General features: G+C 33.2%; 1 protein-coding gene across 3 annotated transcripts in view; it reads right to left on the reverse strand.

Moving 5' to 3' along the window:
- Positions 1-8,858, reverse strand: part of LOC112512516 (probable transcription factor PosF21) — a 14,699-nt gene extending 5,841 nt beyond the window's left edge. Inside the window, exons 1-5 of one of the 3 annotated variants that reach the window (XM_025118535.1) lie at positions 8,789-8,856; positions 8,672-8,704; positions 7,741-8,529; positions 3,981-4,113; positions 3,723-3,807 (exon numbers count right to left, since the gene is read on the reverse strand). In XM_025118535.1, the coding sequence (XP_024974303.1) occupies positions 3,723-3,807; positions 3,981-4,113; positions 7,741-8,426 (904 nt within the window). In that variant the 5' untranslated portion in view covers positions 8,427-8,529; positions 8,672-8,704; positions 8,789-8,856. Of the gene's footprint in view, positions 1-3,722; positions 3,808-3,980; positions 4,114-7,740; positions 8,705-8,788 lie in introns of all 3 variants that reach the window. The other 2 variants (XM_025118527.1, XM_025118519.1) reach the window with 2 other exon arrangements.
- Positions 8,859-21,133: the final 12,275 nt, after the last annotated feature.

Consider the following 21,133-nt stretch of genomic DNA (forward strand, 5'->3'; position numbering starts at 1 on the left):
CGCTTTAACGTACGCAGATGCATTATCGGTGATCACTTGGACTACATTTTCTTCTCCAACATCATCCACCATTTTATCAAGAATCCCAAACAACAAATTTGMATCTTTAGAGACATCGGAAACATCCATAGACTTCACAAATACAGAACCCCTTGGAGAGTTCACCATGAAGTTAATTATGTCTTTTTGGACAACCGAATCACGCCATCCATCCGATAAAATAGAGCAACCTTTTTGGGCCCATTCCTTTTTATGTTCCTTTACTTCTTCTTCAACGGTTTTTACTTCTTGGTTGAGTAAAGGGACTCTTAGCTCATACATGYTTGGTGGTTTCATTCYGKGGCCAAATTGGCCAATAGCTTCAATCATTRCACTAAAGCTATCATAAGTAGCGGCATTAAAARGAATGCCGGCATCATAAAACCACCTTGCTATTTGCGTACAAGCTTTATCCCTTAACTCCTTTCGAACCACCGCATTTATGGTTTGTTGTATCCCTCCTTTTCCATCTTTTTTACCTTTGATCACGTCTTCAGGATTAGGAGTGAAGAACCTATCTAGGGGACCTTTTTGTCTYGGTCTTTTTCGTGTGGGCACCTTACTACTACCACCTTCTATTTCAACRCAVTCATCGTCCTCTTCACCAAGATCATAATCATCCAAATTTAAGTAACTTGAGTTCATTATATTCTCCACCTTCGCTACTTCTTTTTTCTGCATATAAGACCTTATTTCTTCTTTTACATGTTCTGGACAATTTGGACAACTAGTAACAGCCGATAGACCTCCAATAAAATGCCATTTTAAACGATATACACCACCCTTGACTACTTTACCACAAAAGTGGCAAGTGAAATTGTTCCTACATTTAGGATCTTGAGTTCCATATTTTCTACCGGGGTCACCTGATGAAGTGTTTGAATTTGAACTCGCAATAGGTTCCGATTCCGACATTCTCTAAGCTGGTCAGACTTCTATTTCTACACTTTGCTTGCTGTTGACTGTCGAGCTGCTTCTTGAGTTCTTGTTGTTGACTGTCTTGGTCGATAGGCTGTCGATCTTTTGAATTTGAACTCGCAATAGGCTGTCGATCTTTTGCTGTTGAGTCGTTGACTATCGACTGTCGAGCTGCTGAGCTGCTGCTGCTGCTTCGAACAGGTTACTGGCTTATTGCTATCGAACAGGTTATCGGCTTATTGCTATCGTTATTGCTATCGAACAGGCTATCGAACAGGTTATCGGCTATTAGGTCGACTGTCGAGCTGTTGCTATCGACTATTGATTCGAGTCTTAACGTTCTACTTCTTTGCGTCGGCTTCGATTAGGTCGATAACTTAACACAGGCTAAAGTCTTAACGTTCTATTTCAATAACATAAGAAGCCCAACTAATAGGCCCAACTAAATACTGCAAAAAAGCCCAAAAAACGCAACATATACATGATGCGCTGATGCTCGACTGATGCACGCATCGATTGATGCGTAGGTGATGCGATCGCATCACGGAATCGCATCGCATCAGTACCTTTGATGCGCTTTCTTCATCGCATCACTTCGCATCACGCATCACTTCGCATTAGGCGCGCATTTTTAAACCAAGTGAGGGAGGGTGCACTATGTGAGGTAGAGATGGATATTTCCCTTGAACTCCACAATATTTTTTATTTTACATCAATAGTTGAAGGGAATTTTCCGAAGGGCCATAAAGGCCTATATGAGATCCTAACAACGTCATGGCATGCTCAATTATCTCTTAACCTAGCTATGTTAGGCTCTTTAACCATTGTTGTAGCTCACCATATGTATGCCATGCCCCGATATTGGTGCTAGTGACGATATCCTTGATATGGAGCTGGAACTGCTAATTAGCATGAATGTGCTAAATTGTTGAGAAAAAGATGGCTTTTCTCGGATGAAATGCAAATTGGATTCATGGAACAGGAGAAGGATTTCCCATTCCTTAGCCGGAAAGATATGTGGCCATGAAAGGCAACTTCTTACTGCCAATGCAAGTCCTCCCATGAGTATGAAAATATAGCGTGGTCATTTGCATCAGAGGCCTCAGAGTTATTTATAGTTGCATTAGGATTATTTGGTGGTTCCATTGGGTTGTAATATGGAACTATTTGTTCAGGTACGTGATTTAGAGTTGGGATTATCGGTTCAAGCACTTGATTCGGAGGGTTTAAGATGAAATACGGGCCTTCTATGGTGACTCGTGTAACCATCCATTTCCATACTCAAACAAATCTCCTTCGTTCCTTGCATTAGAAATCCTTATAAAATGTACCTTAAAAAAATGTTGTTCAAGTCTAGGTTTGTCTAATCTAAGACCGAACTTAGTTCACTTGAACCAAAGGCTCTGATACCATTTGTGAAATTTCGTTCCCGAGGGTATAGTCCTTTGCCCTTAGTACAAGTGAATGAAAGAAAACTTCATATCTTAAAATTTTATTCCAATATAACAGAGTTAATACAACAGCGGAAGACGCTGAAAATTTACATCTTATAATATTCTAACATCTTAGAATAGCAATACTTCAGCTTGTTCCTACTCCTTGATTCTTGAGGTGCATACATGAATACGTAAGCTTTAATCTTAGTGAGTAGTTATGGTTTCATGATAAAACATTCTTTCCAACTAATTAAAATAATTCTTATAAATTTTCATGTATAAAAACAATTCTTTGAGATCTCATGGTTACATGTTAAGTAAACCAACTTCTCACATGTTCTTTAACCTCGGGTCCACATAAGAGCTACCCAATAAGGTCCGTTTGCAAGACATACCTTCTTTCCACATCTCGTATGTTGGATATTTAAATGGTTGTACTTAACATGTATAAAAACTTTCATGCCTTGTGTACATACATGTATTATAACATGCAAACACTTTCATGACTTGGTGTAAAACACATACTAGTATTAAAACATGTCATCATGCATCTTTTGTATAACATTTCCACGTAAAGCAAACATGCCAAAATATCTTGTAATGCATAAAATACTTATATATGTGGCATGTACGCATCTCATAAATCTCATAAGTACTCACTTTATTTTGGACTTCCTAACTCACTTCTTAGTCTTTATTATGCTTGAAGGTAGTATTACAATCTTGGGATGGAAAAGAATGAGTCCTTTAAGCTTCTATTTATAGGGTGTAAGGTATGCTTTAAGGTACTTGTTCACTTAGCTTTTCAACTTGTAAGTTTCTAAGGATATGCCACATACGTACTTGTTCATTCTAGCCTTGCCTTGTAATACTTTTAGGGTTGCCACAAACTCCTTTTCTCTTACAACTCATTCTCTGGCTTGCTTTGTCATAAAGAGTAGGCTTGCTTTGTCATAAGAATTTTTGTGGCTCATGTTGTTTGTCTTTAACTACTTATGTGGTTATTGGTAAGTAGCTTTGTACGCTACTTGTATGCTTGCTTACTTATTTATTAATATATATATATATATATATATATTTAATAATGTTATTTACTTTGTTTTAGTTCTTATATTAAAGGCCTTTAGAAACAACTTAACTTTATAAGAAATTATGATAATGATACGTATATATATCTATATATGTGGCTGAAAATTAGGGCTGTTACACTTCCAAAGAGCCGGGGACACAAAGCTTAACTCACTAGTTATAAATGATTGAAAATTCAAATGCGGAAACGAATGAGGAGATACGAGAAGATAACTCTCTCCAAGATTGCCAACCACGTACCATCTTGCAAGTGAACCTGTTGCTCCATGGTTTGTAAACGCACCCTCAATTCACTGTTTTCAGCTGTCAGGCAACTTGTATCTCTCTGAAAAAACAAAATCAGAAGTAAGATATTACCGTCCAGCAAAACAAATTCTTTTTTGACAACAAAGTTGCACCAAGAAAAAAGCTAAGACATGCAACTAATAGAACAAATTATGATCCAAAATACCATCCTACTTGACCGCAGTCACGTCACTGAGCAAGGATTAGACAAACCTGTAAAAGGATAAGTTGAGCAGACAGTGATGTTGCTTCTGTTTGCAGTGTCTGAACTTTCCTTTCAAGCTCCGCTATGTATCTCATCTTTCTCTCCTTTGACCTTGCAGCAGACTGCCTATTTGCCAATACCCTAATAAGACAGGGCAATAAGATATACATTAAAACATGTCAAGGTCCAGCATGAGATTAGGCATGTTACAACTCATTAAACACAATATTGAAAAAGTAAACTCTGCAAGATGACAAGTCAGGGAGCGAGAGAGAAAGACACAGATAAACATGAATGAAACATAAATGTTAACAGAGCAAGAGTTGCAGCAAACGTTGAGCGAGTCAGAAATGAGTGGAAGACTACAAAAAAGTAAAGATATCCATATTCTGAGAAGAGTCAAACTACGCATATGATACAGAGTACAGACCATAAAGGTATATAAATTGCATAAATATGAACACCGCTCAAACTAAGAGAATTCCAACAAATATTGATAAAGCAATTAGTTTTAAGTCTGCGTTAACTGGGAAGGATGATTTTTCCCAAGTGAGCTCAATGTCACTTGTTTCTGGAATGAAATCAAATAAGGCATTCATTGTACATTATTTTCACTTTGTACCCCCCTTTCTAGGGACATAAGATCTCCTTTTGAACATTTTGCATTTCCATTTTGTGGGCCTTGTCTATATGGTGACCAGAAATGAATTATTGACTACAGGTCTCATTTATTTGACGTGAGAAAAAATAAATATGGGACCCACAAATATGAACAATAGAGAATGGATGGAGCCTGATTCACATCAACTGCATCAAGGAAAGAAAACTAAAGCCTTCTATTAAAGATGTTGAGGTTACAGAAGGATGGAGGAACTATTTTGATAAGTCAATCAACCAAAATAGCGACATGCATTAGAATTTTTGATTAAAATGTGATCATACTAATAGAAGGTTTATATGCAGAATTTGGAGATCGAGATGCTAAGAAGGATGGAAGTATATAAAGCTCTATGCATGACGAGTACTCATGTAGACACAGGTGTATTATTAATAGATTATTTAATGATATCCTTACAAGTTACAACAAAAAGAGTTCAAAGGAATAGAGGACGAGTACCTTGGTCCCAACCTACAAGAATCAATGAGATATTTAAAACTACACCCATTATTAGGAGCTCAAGCTCATAAGCCATCCAATGAAAATATGAGTGGGTTACAGGATGTAGATTAAGAGATGAGACTAAATGATTGGCAAATAAATTTGGTTTCACATCAAGGGAGATAAATGATAGAGAACAGAAATAAAATGGATTTGCACATAATCTAGAAAACGCATATGATAAGGTGCCAAGAGAAGTAATGTGGTGGTCTCAAAAGAAGAACCCCCCTACAGTGTATGTGAACATGATTGAAGATATCTATGACCACATAGCAACAAACATAAGGTTAGACCAATGTTAGACTGGAGTCCTCATTTTTTGCTTTAGTTATGAATGAGCTCATGAAAGAAACAGAATTTGATACACGATGTTTTCCGTTCATGAATGACAACATCGTTCATTGATGACATTAGACAGTTGTCATGCAAAGCTGAAGGTTCAGAGGGACACTTTAGAACCTAAGACTTTTAAGTTAAAGCTAGAAATAGAATAGTTTATGACATACAATTTTGATAGTCTCTCATATGAAACTGGATGAGTAGCATGCATGTTCAAATAACAGTGGTTACAATTATATCATTCAGTATTTAGGCACTATAGAAAAGATGAAAGAACGATGAAGATCTTAGCCATGAGATAAGGAGCACAAGGTGGTCAGATGATGTATGGGACACAATGTTGGGCCAGGACAACATTAGACAAGATGAGCAATAGAAAGTTGAATTTTCAGGCTAGACCTCATAATGGGTCAGGTTGTGTACACCCATGGATATACTCAAGCAACTCGTTAATCAAACAAGTGTGGATACAAAAATAGACATGATATTTTGAAACTTCATGTACCAGCCCACAACCTGTACCATCAGCATCGGTCTGTGCATATGTGCCCACAAAACTATGAATTTTAAAACCAATATTTCACCTGTTGATATAATCAAATACCCAACAGAAATAGAATCTAGATTAACGTGACAAAGTTCAACTAAAACAAAGCAAAGTCTGAATGAAGAATTGAGTATATCACCACATACTACTTGAAGCTTATTAACAAATTTTGTAACTGAAATCTATTTGTTAAATCATATGGAAGATACACGGGTATGCACAAACCTAAGGTGGGACGGCCTGGATAGAAAAGTACTTGCAATCCTTTGGCACTAAAAATGAATGCTCTGTACATCTGTTGTTTAGATACACCTATGGGTACATGTCTATTTTGCTACTTGAGTTAAGATGGATATGTAGCTACACAATACAAGATAGGATTAGAAATTTGGATATAAGGACAAAGTTGTTAAAGGCCCTAGGCGCACTTAGGTGCAAAAGGGTCCCGGGCCGTAGCCGCAAGGTGCGTACCTTAGGAATGCGAGGCGCACCTTTTCCAATAATAAAGAATATCAAATATGCATATCTAAACTAAACCAGATAATGTAAGTATGTTACTTTTTTTAAGAGGTACGATCAAAAGGGAGCAACAGCCAAGCACTACACATTCAAGAGGGAGGAAGAGGGAATGTGAGGAGATGAGAAATGAGGTGGGTTTTGGAATAAAAAGGGATAAAAAATGAGAAGACGAGAAGATTTATTTTTAAAAAACACAGAATTTCAGCCAAGGTGCAGCGCATTATGTCGCCTCGTGAATGCGCCGCGCCTTGCCTCAACCATAGAAAAGGCCACCCTCTTGCGCCTTATGCTCCTTAGCACGCCTAGCGGTGAAGGTTCGCCAATAATGAGATTGGCGACTAGTAAAGAGAGATTTCCATCAGTGGCATATACTTAAGGAGTTACCAAAGAGAAGACTGCACAAACTCATACATTTGCTTTTGGGTTGAAGCTTTGTATAATTTCTTTTAGATTCATTTTTTGCCTACCCACTTAGTGCTGTATTGATTTATTGAAGGCTTACTGCTGTTCTCCCTTTCCTTCACAGTGGAAATAAAGACTTATGCTACACTTTTAATTTAAATCCATGTTATGCAGAAATTTCAAATTATCTATGTAGTTATGTGTTACACATGCAATACCTAGATCAAACTACAAAAAAGCGCGGCAACAAACAATGCATATCAAGACAGATGACTGTGAGATAAGAAGATAAAAGAATGCCATCATCACTATGTTACATGGTAGATATATTCACCAATTGTAAAACAACATACCCTAGATAATACCATAAGTTAATTGAATTTGTTATCAATCAAAATATCAAAACTAGTGTAAGTTTGGCACTATGTTAGCACATCTTAGTTGGTGCTACCATGCAGTTTAGAGCAGATAATCCATGATGCATTGTACGCACATGAGAGTATCCAGGCTTGCCTGCTAAGCACAACATGGAACAAAAATGGGAAATTGAAAATACCAAAAGCAGGTTATGGACTATGTTCTCCCTAGCAACATGGCAAAATTAAAACTCAAAAGCAAGAAGTTACGAATTAAGTTTAAGATGAAAAGAGTTCAATGCCGTTTCAAATTTTCATGATGAGAAGTCGAGAACAGCAGTACTACAAATTAATCACATATCTTGCAGATTTTTGCAATTATAAAACTTGACACAAATTCAAATCCAGTCTCCTTATTTGTACTAGTTTTATATATGAAGAGCTACCTTTTTGCCCTCTTTGGATCTACAAGAGCAAGCTCAGCAAGCTTGGCAGCAGAGATGGCTTTCTTATCAGATGGTGATGTTTCTTCTGGACCAGAGGTGAGCATTTCCGGCTTAATTGTGGTAAACCCATCCATGGACTGACTATGCTGATGTCTAACCCTCGGCCTTTCACTGGAGCTGGGGACAAGGTTCTCAGGCAGGGATGTCAAAGCTGCTGAAACTTGCACTGCAGATGAAGATGATTCACCCGCTTGAAAGGTAGATGTTGCAGATGAAGAATTGAACTTATCCATGTCAAGGTACATAGAAAACAGATCTTCTTCGGTCTCATCAGAGAACGAAGGTCCATCAAAGCCACCCACTACACCAAGATCACTATCAAAACTAATATCATCTGGTAGAGTGAGAATTTCAGAGTGGGCCCGTCGATGACCCAAAGTCTTGGGTGGGTTATCAGGCATTCTGCTAACATCATGACTGAAACGGCTAGAATCACAACTCCCTTGACCACCAAATCGAACAGGTTCAGTAGTGCCACTGCCAGGTCCAATCGGAGGCAATGTAGTTGACCCTGATGGCTCCGATTTGACACTCAAATTATTTCCAGACGGTGGCGAATACACCAAATGCCTCCCAGAAGGAGGCAACAAACTCCCACCGAGGTTTGGAGACTTGTCCTTCTCCATTTACAGAGGTAACCCAACCAATATTTTCCTTCAGAATAAAAATGAAAGGAACTGATTTTCCCCGAAAATCAGCCAATTGTTGCTTCCTGTTCAAACAGAAACCCTAATGCAAGAAAATCCGATTATAAGAAATACATCCCGCGAACTAAAACCCTGAAAAGCTTGGTAAGTTCATAACTAGAAAACCGATAAACAAATGCAGATGAACAATAATCATAAAACGGCGAACAAGCGAAAGATCTAACAAGTTAATGGGTGGTGAAGAAAGCTTGATATCACTATATCAGCATAGAAGAAAACGGTTAGAAAGATAACAAGGAAAGAAATCCGAAGAGGGAAATAGGAATGGTAGCGATTCTTACGTTCACAAATGGTGTAGATCTCTCTGAAAATGGAACCAAAACAGCTTTCGGCGATGGTGAGTCACATGAGACCGGGAACACACGATTCTGAAACGCGGAACATCGAAAGAAAAAAACCAAAAAGTCGAGTACAGTTTTTTAAGATGGATTCTTTAAAATATGAAAAACCAAGAAAACGGGGGTTTCAAAGATATTAGAAGGGTATTCGTGTAATGCAGTGAGATATATTTTGATTTTAATATTATATTTTATTTTTTATATCTGTCGATGTTATAATATAATTTTATGTGTTTTTAAGAAAATAATAATGATTTTATTTTTGAATAAAATATAAATATGAAGATATCATAAAAACTTGAAAATATATATATATCAATGTTAATATTAAATCAATTATTTAAAAGTTCTTATTTTTTATTTAATTTTTTTAATTGTTTTTTATAATTTAATTTAATTTTAATAATGAAATAATTTATTTTTAGTCTAATATTTTTATAAAGATAATAATTAAGTATTCTGTTGGAACTCAATGATTATCCTAATTATATTTTAGATTTTTTATATTTAAAATGAGTCGTTTATCCTGTATTTAATTATGTTTATCTGCAGTTAGTTATACGAATTCAGGCATTGAGCTTTAATAAGTTGTACTTACGCACAATCTACTTGTAATTTTGAGTTTTAAATAATATGCATTAATAAATAGTATTTTATGCATAAAAAGTGATTTTTAAGAGTTTTTGTCAAATACTTTATAATATAGTATAGATATTTTGTTTCAAGAAATTCTTCAAAATTCTCTCGAATGTAGAATAGTAAAAAATATGATATCTAAAAAATAATTACCAAGCGAGCGAGAGTATCAATTGAAAACTTAAAAAATAAATATTTAGATGAAATAATATTTTAGTAGATGAATGAAATATTTTAATATTGTAATCAATATTGATTTTCTAAAATAAAGAATCTGTTGGAAATAAATGTAAATTGAATTTGTTGGAGATGCTAACCAACTATTTTTTACATATATATTATGAAAAATTGTCAATCATTATTTTTCTTTTGAGATTTCTATAATTCAAGTTTTCTCATTTTTATACCAGTGTGTGGCTTTGTTAGAAACTACGTAACTATATTAGAATAAAATTAGTATGGGAATAGCGAGTTACGCAATAGCATAAGTACTTTATTTAATGATATGAAGATTGTCTATATAAATATATATTAGTTGTTAATAGAATCATCAACAAATAGTATTAAAATAATTTTAAAAAGTTAATAAAATTTGTGATGATACTGTTCATAACAGTATGACAGAGGAATATGATATTCCTCAAAATCTTGATGGACTGGATCATTGGACTATTCCAAGAGTTGAGCCTAAACTYATTTATAAAATAGGCACTTTTGAAAAACTTGGTTTAAAACATATTGTTAAAACCACAGAATCCTCAATTCCTCTTCATAAAGATGAAATGATGATTCGTCTTCTTAATAGAAAAGATCTTATGCCTTATTTAAAAACTCATAAGTTTTTACATATTGGTCTTGTGCAAATTGCATTTAAACCTCTCACTCTTGAAGGATTACCAGAAAGCTTTCTTGCAGCCCTTAGGGATGGAAGAAATCTAAATTGGCAGCAATCCTTAATTGGAATGATCCAATCTAGTCTGGCACATGGCCCAGTCTATTTTGATGTTTATCCTAATTTGAGTCTTTCATTAACTGATGTTAATATTCTTGATGCTTTAACATTAAATGTTAAAACTAATGGTTATAACTATTCTGCAGGAACAGAAGTTTTCTGTATTTGTTATAGAATCTATTTTAAGCCTTTATTTACTTTTAATCCTAGATGTAAAAGAGTTGATAAGGATATTAATGAGACTATTCTCATAGAAACCAATTATAATAGATCTAAGATCCAAACCAGAAGATCTATCAAATGGGATGAAATAGTTTTCCCTGAAGGATGGTTTTTAGCTAGGAATATTCCTAGACAACCGATTGTTCAAAGTGATTTTAGTAATATCACTCAGACAGATGATGGAACTGTCTATATTCAATTCGATGACCCTCGCAATATTCCTTACACTGAGACCAGACCTCTTTTAAGGTCTCATTCTTTGTCTCATGGAATCCATAGCTTTATCTCTCCCTTTGGAGCTAAAGCTAGTCAGCCCTCTAGGGCCTCAACCTCCTATTTGCGGGACACTCAGGCTCAATCTTCTGAGCCAGAAGAACATATTGAGTCTTCTTCTCAACAACCTATTGATGAACTTAGAGTTCATAGAAATGGAATTGTTCATAACAATCCAGTTACCCAAGTGGGTAACATCAGTACCAGACAACCTCATAGGGCTATAGAGACCATGTCTGATTTTACCCTCTAAGTTTTTAATGATTTTTTCTTCTACAAGAAGTTGGGTCACTAGTGAGGGAAAAATAGATTTCACTCATGGTTCTCCTGCTAGACAGCTTGTCTGCAATGATTATTATGGAAATCCGAAATGGGCTYCKTTYMGGACTTGGTATGTTGAAAACTTTTCAAAAGAAGAAATTGCTAATTTCTCTGCAGAATTTTATGCCTTCTGCACTAAGGAAAATGAGACTTTCTCTTTTATTCCTTGGTTTTTTCATACTCATGTAAAACATTTTATACATGTTCTTCAAAGGGATTATCAACTTCTAAATGGAGATATTAAATCCACAATTTATCCTCCTCAGTCTCCTTTTCTTATGAAAAACAACAATTCTTTCTTCAGATTCTCTGCTTTTTCTAATCTTATCAAAGATAATACTCTTTCTGTTACTTCGTTACATATTAACGAATTACTGGAAAAGCAGAATTATTCTAATCTTTTATTAAAAAATATTGGAGAACAACTTTTTTCCATTGAGGATAATATTTCCTTAATCTTAAAGAAAATTTCTCAAATCGAGATATATAAGCAAAACCAAATTGATCTTCCTGCTGATGATATTACCTCCTCTTCTGAGAAGAAAGTTATTTTAACTTCTAATACTATTCAGCCTCCTCCTGAGATAACTGATTTTAAACTCAAATCCCCAGCTCCGGCTGACGATTTTATGAAACAGCTTGATTTAAAGCTTTCACATCTGCATATTTCTAAACCATCCATTTCCATGCTTAATAAGGATTCCCTTTCTGACTCTGGGTTAGAAAATTCGGATGATGGTTTACATAATAACCAGATTCATAAAATGAAATGGGCTAAGACTCCGAATCTTAATAAATATTATTATAATCGCCCTACTCCTATGGATGTTCTTCATGAAGAACAGAAGTACATTATTAACAATAGTTATAATGGTAAATGCATTTATGAGTGGAGCCTTGATGGGTTTGCTGATAAGCATATTTATAATATGGGTCATCGCATGTTCATGTATAGTACAGTTTGTAAGAACATAGGCAATAATGATAAGAGTATTGCCAAAATGATTATAGCTGGTTTTACTGGCCAACTCAAAGGTTGGTGGGATAATTATATTCCCCTTGTTCAGAAAGACCAAATTCTTAACTCTGTTAAGACTGAAAATGGTGAAGAGACATCAAATGTTGTCTATCCCTTAGTCCTTACTCTTATAGAGCATTTTACTGGTAGGTTCTCTGATAACCATGAAAATATTCGAACCTTAATCAGTAATCTTCGTTGCAAGACTCTTACAGAGTTTCGTTGGTATAAAGATACGTTTCTTTCCCGTATCTTTGAATTAAAAGATTGTAATAACAGTCATTGGAAAGCCAAGTTYATWGATGGTCTTCCTCATCTTTTTGCTGAAAGAGTCCGTAAGATTCTTAAAAAGGATAATAYTTCTGTTAACTATGATGATTATACCTATGGTCAGCTAATCAGCACTTGTATTGCAGAAGGTCTTTCTCTTTGCAATGATTTGAAATTAAAACATCAAATCCGKAAGCAAAATTTGCTTGAACGAAAACAGCTTGGTGATTTTTGTGACCAATTTGGTATGGAGGTTCGTTATAAGAAACCTAAAAGAAAATTTCATAAAACTCGCGATAAGGATTATGGTTATCGCCATTATAAAAAAAGGTTTAAGAGAAAAACTTTTGATAAAGATTTACAAAAATCTCACAGAACTGAAGACTCTAAAAAACCTGATGTTTCTAAACATAGAAAATCTTTTAAAAACTCTCAGGGTTTTAAGAAAAACAAAATTRTTTGTCAAAATTGTGGCAAGATTGGCCATTCTTCAGCAAATTGTTGGACCAAGAAAAAGATCAATAATTTAAATATTGATCAGAATACGAAAGATTCTCTCTTAAACATCTTTCTAAATTTCAAAAATTCTGATGATGAGCCTGATGCTCATTCTGATTCTGATTCTGATTCTAGCTCTACTMATAGTACTTATGTCATTGGTGAAGATGACTCTTATTTATCTTCTGAATCTGAAGATTTACAATCTTCTCCTTGTGATACTTGCGCTATTGGTCAGCCTTGTATTAAAAACTGTCTCAATGTTATTCAAAATAACACTTCTACTGATAACAATGATGAGTTTTATAAACTCCTTTCTCAATTTCAGGATCTRAATATTAATGTTTTAACTGATGAAAAKGTTTTAAAACTTTTACAAAAAATTAAAGATCCTATGATTTGTTCTGAGATTTTAGAGAATCTTGAGTTTAATAAAACCAGCTCTTCTACTATTCCTCCTCCTATCAATAATATTGATTACTCGATGAAAGAATTAAATCGCCTTCTTCAGCATAAACATTCTATTTCCACGGCGATTTCTGTCACTGATCTTCACAAAGAAGTGACCATTCTTAAGTCAGAAATTACTGCGTTGAAAGAAGACAATATTCTTCTCCATAAACATCTTGCAATTGTTTCTGCAAGTCAAGATCTTTTAGTTAGGAATGCTACTTTTCATGTTCCAACTGAGGAACCTGAACATATCTCTCCTTCTGCTTCCACTCAACATTCTGATAATGCAACCCCGCCTTCTGATAATGCAACTCTTGCTACTATCAGCCGTATGATTACTCAAAAATGGTTTACTAAAATTACCCTTCTTATAGATGGTCATTTTCAGAAAGAATTTTTAGCAATGATTGATAGCGGTGCTGATTTGAATGTTATCCAAGAAGGACTTATTCSCAGTAGGTTTTTTGAAAAAACTTCTTGTTCCCTTTCTCATGCGGGAGGTGGTGCTCTTGACATCAAGTTTAAACTYTCTAATGCAAAGATTTGCAATCAAGGTTGTTGCATCACAACCAGTTTTCTCTTAACCAAGGCCATTTCTCATGAAATTATTCTTGGTCTTCCCTTTATATACCAACTCTATCCTATAACTCAAATTGATGAGCATGGTCTTACCGGTACTTTTAACAATAAAGCCCTTACCTTCAAATTTATTGACCAACCAGTTAAACGATTTCTTGATATTCTTCAAGATCGTATTGATCGTAAAACCTTCCATCTTTACTCTCTTAAAGAAGAGATATCTTCTTTAACCATTGACGAAAAACTCTCTAACCCTCGTCTCAAATCTAAGATTGATTTCATTCATAATGATTTTTCTCTAAGTATTTGTAATGATCATCCCAACGCTTTTTGGGACAGAAAGAAACATATTGTTTCTCTCCCTTATGAAGATGATTTTTCTGAGCTTAATATCCCGACTAAAGCCAGACCTTGTCAGATGAATTCTGACTATCTTGTTCTCTGTAARACTGAAATTAACAGTCTGCTTGAGAAAGGTCTTATAAGGCCTTCCCAATCTCCTTGGTCTTGCACTGCTTTYTATGTCAACAAACATTCGGAGCAGGAACGAGGTATCCCTCGTCTTGTTATTAATTATAAACCCCTTAACAAGGTTTTAAAATGGATTAGGCATCCTATCCCTAACAAGAAGGATCTTCTTGACCGACTTTTCCAAGCTATTATCTTCTCAAAATTTGATTTAAAATCTGATTATTGGCAAATTCAGATAGCCGAAAAAGATATTTATAAAACAGCTTTTAATGTTCCTATGGGACATTATGAATGGAAAGTTATGCCTTTCGGTTTAAAAAATGCGCCTTCTGAATTCCAACAAATTATGAATGATATCTTTTATCCTTATAGCAATTTTATCATTGTCTATATAGATGATATTTTAGTCTTTTCTAAAGATATTGAGAGTCATTTCAAACATCTTAACATTTTCAAGACTCTTGTTATTCAAAATGGTTTAGTCATATCCAAACCTAAAATGTCCTTATTTCAAACTAAGATTAGATTTCTTGGTCATGACATTGAAAAAGGAACGATTATTCCTATCCAACGCAGTATTGCTTTCGGTGATAAATTTCCTGACCAAATTCTTGATAAAACTCAATTACAAAGGTTCTTAGGCAGYCTTAATTATATTTCTGCTTACATTCAAGATTTAAGTCAATATACTTCTCTTCTTTATGATAGACTTAAGAAAAAATCTTGCTCCTGGACTAATAGTCATACTTTAGCAGTTCAGGAAATTAAGAARAAGGTTAAAAACCTTCCTTGTCTTATGCTTCCTAACCCTATTTGGGCTAAGATTGTTGAAACTGATGCCTCTAACTTAGGTTATGGAGGTATTCTAAAACAAATAGATCCTATTTCTAAACAGGAATTTCTTATTCGTTTTTATTCCGGTAAATGGAAAAATGCCCAACTTAACTATTCTGCTGTAGTCAAAGAACATTTTGCTATTGTCAAATGTGTTCTTAAATTCCAAGATGATTTATATAATCAAAAGTTTTTAATAAAAACTGATTGTAGCTCTGCTCAATTTATGTTTCAAAAAGATTTTAAGCATGATGTTTCTAAACAGATGTTTGCCAGATGGCAAGCCCATCTTGCTCCTTTTGATTTCAATATCCAGCACATTAAAGGCAAAGATAATCATCTGCCTGATTTTTTAACCCGTGAATATCTTTCTTGATTTACTTTTCAGGTACCCTGAAGATACACCAAATGTGCTTTGCATGAGCTCGTACAGTTCTTACTCCTCTTATAGAGGGGTTGGCAGCTCTTCCTATGGAAGAGGTCGAGGCGGTCGACATTCCTCTAATAGGGGAAGAGGAAATAATGTAATAGCCCAGATGGGTAAACAAAAGCTTATAGCTTCCGACTTATCACATGGTAAGGAAAAAGAGACTTCAGGCTTCTTGGATGATATACCAGAAGACCATCCTCTTGTAGAGGCATACCTTAATTATATTAAGGAAAAGAAGGCCAAAGAATCTTTGGCAGCTTCAAATTCTTATGCTAATATTAGCAAGGAAGATTCCTCCAACTCTCAGTTTCATGAAACCGATGAAAAAGAAGTTATACTTCTTATAGAAGATAAAAATCTTCGATGGAACAATGATCCAGATTTCATTCTTCAACGATATCTTAATAAGACATCTTTTGTTCATGGTTCTTTACGTCAGCGTCAATTCTATGAAGGATTACTTCTTTCTACAAAATCTGTAGAAATAACTCATCATTCTTCTAATAGCAGAGATGAGATAAATGGCAATTTTAGTTTTTCAAAACTTGTCATTAAAAAGATTATATCTTTTGAAGAATGGGGTTTTTCCCCTCTTGCTGAAAGAGAATGGTTTTCTCCCAGCCATAAATGCAATTTCAAATTTAATTATTGGGATTATATCCATGGTTTATCTAAAGTTCTACTTTATGATAATGAGAACAAAAGACATTCTTGGTTCTTAAAGATTTGTGAAAATTGCTTTCACTCTCCAATTCCTAATTGGTTTTTCTCCTAGTGGAAAAATTTTGGAACTAGTTCTTCTATTTTTCCTGATCATATGAAATCTTTTATAAAAGATTGGATGTTATATTCTCCAACAGTCAATGACTGTAAACAACTCTATCAAATTGATAGCAGTAATATTTGCCTCTTTTTTATTGAATTTGGCATCCCTTGGATTTGGAAATGGAAGCCAATATTTGGCTATGATCATAATATGATTCCTTGCCTTAAGCGTCAAGGCCTTTCAAAATATTGGGAGAAATTAGATCGCATGTGTCCGAAATCCTCTACTCTTGAAGGAGCCGATCTTTATGAATCCATTTCGAAGAAAATTCAGATTTACAAGAAAGACTTCGAAGTGCGCCAACAGAAGAACACGAACCCGGAGATTCCGAGTCCTTTCCAGCAACTTTCCCAGAAATATGCTGGCACCTTGTCCAAAGACGAGATTGTTGATCTCTACATAGAGAACATGAAGAAGGATCTCCATCAAAATCTTTCTCAACCTTCAGACAGTTCAATGAACTCCGACATACAGCAAGATGCTCAAAGCATAGAAGGCTCCGAAGAGCTGGTTATCTCCATTGACGATGCCCTGGCAGCCCTCAAAGACTCTATAAAGAAAGTAAGTAGCCTTTTTGACATTTTTGTCAAATTGTATTACTTTCGGTCCTAGTAGCCGACCAACTTTTATAAAGTTGCTTTTTCTTTTTGAAAAGAATCTTTTGCTTTTATAAAGCAGATTTCTTTTTAGCTGTCTAGCCAGCTGTCCTCAATAGGATTTTCTTTTCTGTATTTATAGAGAGGCATGTCTCTCTTCTTCGGCAGAGTTTTCTTAGGAGTGTTTTCATTTCCAGTTTTTCTTTCCAGTATTGTAATCAAGTGTGGTGAATAAAGAAATAAGACGAACAAGCTTGCCGACAGTGGTATAAAGCTTTTTGTAAGTCCCTTGTTCTTTCTTTTTATATCTTCCAGTTTCTTGCCGCCTTAATGGCCGGCTAATTTAGGACTATGAGTTAAAACAATTTTTGATYTGATATTTCAATAGATTTACATGGAATGGTTTATATGTTTATAATTTAGTAAAAATCTTCTAAACAGCTAAGTCTACCTCTGAGATCTCTGAGACTGGTTGTCACCCGCTGAGGCCAAAAGAGCCGTTTAGGGTATTTATAACCTTGGTTTGAGATTTGAGGCAAGTTTAGTCGTTTAGATTGTTTTTGTTAGATTTTGGGACATAGATGGTATCAGAGCTATGTTTTTGTATTTCTATATCAATTTAAACTCTGTTTTAACTCTGTCCTTCCAAAACTCTGTCCTTCCCAGTTTGTGATTCTTATGAATCTTTTTCGATCTGGAGGTGATGATACTGTTCATAACAGTATGACAGAGGAATATGATATTCCTCAAAATCTTGATGGACTGGATCATTGGACTATTCNAAAAACTTGGTTTAAAACATATTGTTAAAACCACAGAATCCTCAATTCCTCTTCATAAAGATGAAATGATGATTCGTCTTCTTAATAGAAAAGATTAATGAAATTTTAATATATATATATATATATATATAATAGATTTTTTAGAAATACAGTTGTAAAATTAAATAAAATTAGTAATAATAACGATGGGGGTGTGGATAATTTATGCATTGTTTATCTGATTGATAATGAAGTTTTTTTAAAGAGGATGATACCGCCAATTTTTATTAAGAAATAACTAAATGTGCGTCTAAATCGCACGTTGACTAATTATATATACAAAAAATGTGGTAAATAGAAACTTAGTTTATAAATAATATGAAAAGATATTAATTTATCATTAATACATATAAATTACTATAGAAAATAACTCATTATTATAAGATGAATGATGTCTACAAATAACAAAATAAATACTCCATCCGTTCCAAAATAAGTGTCTATGTTTCTATTTTAGTTTGTCTCAAAGTAAGTGTCAACTTTCAAAAAGTAATGTTTACTTTCCAACCCTACTCTTAATTATAAGATAAGAATTCATTATTCTCTCAATTATCAATAATAGAATTGTCATTTAATTAAAAAGTGGAATGATTACATATTTATAAAATTGTGGATATGTATTTTGGGACTTAAGCATGTATTAATATAAATTTCAAAGTACAAATCAATAAATATATGTTTTTAAATACAAAAATCAATAAATGTTATTTACTATCATTAATATTCTAATTTTTATATATATATTTTTTTGTAAGGGTGTCAGGGCCAAAGCCCGACTAATCCCCGGCAAATTTGGAGGCTAAAYATGRCCCCACTTAAATGTCGCCAACACTCCCCTCCTAGGGCTCGAACTCGGGTTCATGACTATGTCATGCCCAAGCCTTTACCACTAGGCTGGAAGGTCTTTGACTTCTAATTTTTATATTAATGATATATATATATATATATATTACATAGAGAGAGATGTTGCATTTTATAAGTTCGAAGTCAATGTAAATTAATAAATATTAATCAATTAATATTATTTATCGTCAATAAACTTTAAATTAAAGAGAGAGAAAAGAAGAGATTGATATAACGTAAATTAAAAAAAGTAAAATAAATTGATCTATATATATGAATGATTGTAATAAGTTTTTCTTGATTTATATATTAAAAAGTTTATGCATGTAGATAATATTTAAATTATTAAAAATGAGTTTTTTTTAGCAATTATCTATATTATATTATAAAGCATTTGACAAAAACTCTTAAAAACTATTTTGTATGCATAAAGTACTGTATATTGATGCATATTACTTAAAATTCAAGATTACAAGTAAATTATGTATAAACACAACTTACTAAAGCTCGATGTTTGAATTCGTATAACTAACTGCGGATAAACATAATCAAATAGAGGATAAATATCTCATTTTAAAATATAAAAAATCTAAAATATAATTAGGATTTGTCAGAAAATCATATTATTAAACCAAATACAAATTACTTCGTTATTTTACCTAAATTAAATTATAATAAAAAATTAAATTAAAAAATTACACAAAAAATAGGAATTTTAAATAGTTAATTTGATACTAATATTGATATATTTTTGTCAAATTTTTATGATATCTTCAAATTTATATTTTATTCAAAAATAAAGCATCATCGCTTTATCAAAATCACATAAGACCATATTATAACATCGATTGAGATAAAAAAATAAAATAAAATATTAAAATCAAGATATATCTAACTGCATTGTGCGAATAACTTTCTAATATATATATATATATATATATATATATATATATTAACTTAATATATAAGTATTTTTTTCAATTTGAAAATAATTAAAAAACCAAAAATAACATGAAAGTTTTGTTTGATTAATAATGACTTTCATCCAAATTTTTTTTTAAAAATATGAGAAAATATAAAGCAATAAGCTTTCTTAACATGTCATATTATCTCCTTATGATTCTATTTTATTTATAAATACATAAAATGGTCGTTATTTAAAAACGCAAAAAATTGCAATAAACTTGAGAACCGATGTATCATGTATTATTTTACATAATCTTTTTTCCATATACGGCTTGAATTTAATGTATTGATCAGCATATATTAGTTTCATGATGTTATTGTTTTACAATGTGAACATTTTTATGTGTTTGTGAAACGAAAAATACAACTAAAAAGTTTTTTCAATTATGGACTAAATGCTGATGAAACGAAGACAAATTAAAATAAATATATGTTAATTAATATATTAATCTTACGAGTTGTTACAAAGGCATCTCAACCTCGTTTTACAAACACACCATTTATTTACAATCTTCAACCCTCAATCAATATGGGATATACAAAACTCAATAATAATTCAAGATTAAATATTATTCAATTCTTAGGGTACCATATCAACGATTTTGGTTCTTACTTTCAAAAATCTACTTGATCAATCCCCATGCCTCTCATTTTTTGAGAATCAGAAAGATCTTTTTCAAGTTTGAATTTATTTATTTGGAATTTGAGTTCTTCTACTTCATTTTATTTACTTATTTTATTGATTTTTATTTAATATGAATATTTTCCCTCGCTTTTTTATATTATATCTTAAGTCCCATAAGTTTGATCCTTTAAATTGGATTCATATTCTCATTGAGTAAATTGTACGAAATAAATCAGATTGATTAAAAAGCACTATGTGAAATATTCGGTTTTTTCCTCTTCATTCCATAGGTAAGATGTTTGAATCAATCAAGATCTTTTTTTCTTTCTATTTGAATCGATATTATTCATTTCCAAAAACCAACCACAACGCAAAATTTTAAAATACATTAATCTCAAGATGTCATCTTAATATTTCAAAGTCATCTTTTTATATGGAATAAACAAACTTAACCACATTTCAAGATTTAAGAAAGACTCAAATCTCATAATGTCAATTGCAAATGAAAGGGTTGACTCATTTGAGCCAACATCATGACTTGCAACAACAACAAAATCACCTCCTCTTTTCATATATATACACACTTCATTCTTTCTACTTTCTTTCTTTCCACCAATGTGGGATAAACAAATTTAACCACATTTCAAGATTTGA

This window comes from Cynara cardunculus, assembly GCF_001531365.2.
Source record: "Cynara cardunculus var. scolymus isolate 2C chromosome LG 1, CcrdV1, whole genome shotgun sequence".
NCBI lineage: Eukaryota > Viridiplantae > Streptophyta > Magnoliopsida > Asterales > Asteraceae > Cynara > Cynara cardunculus.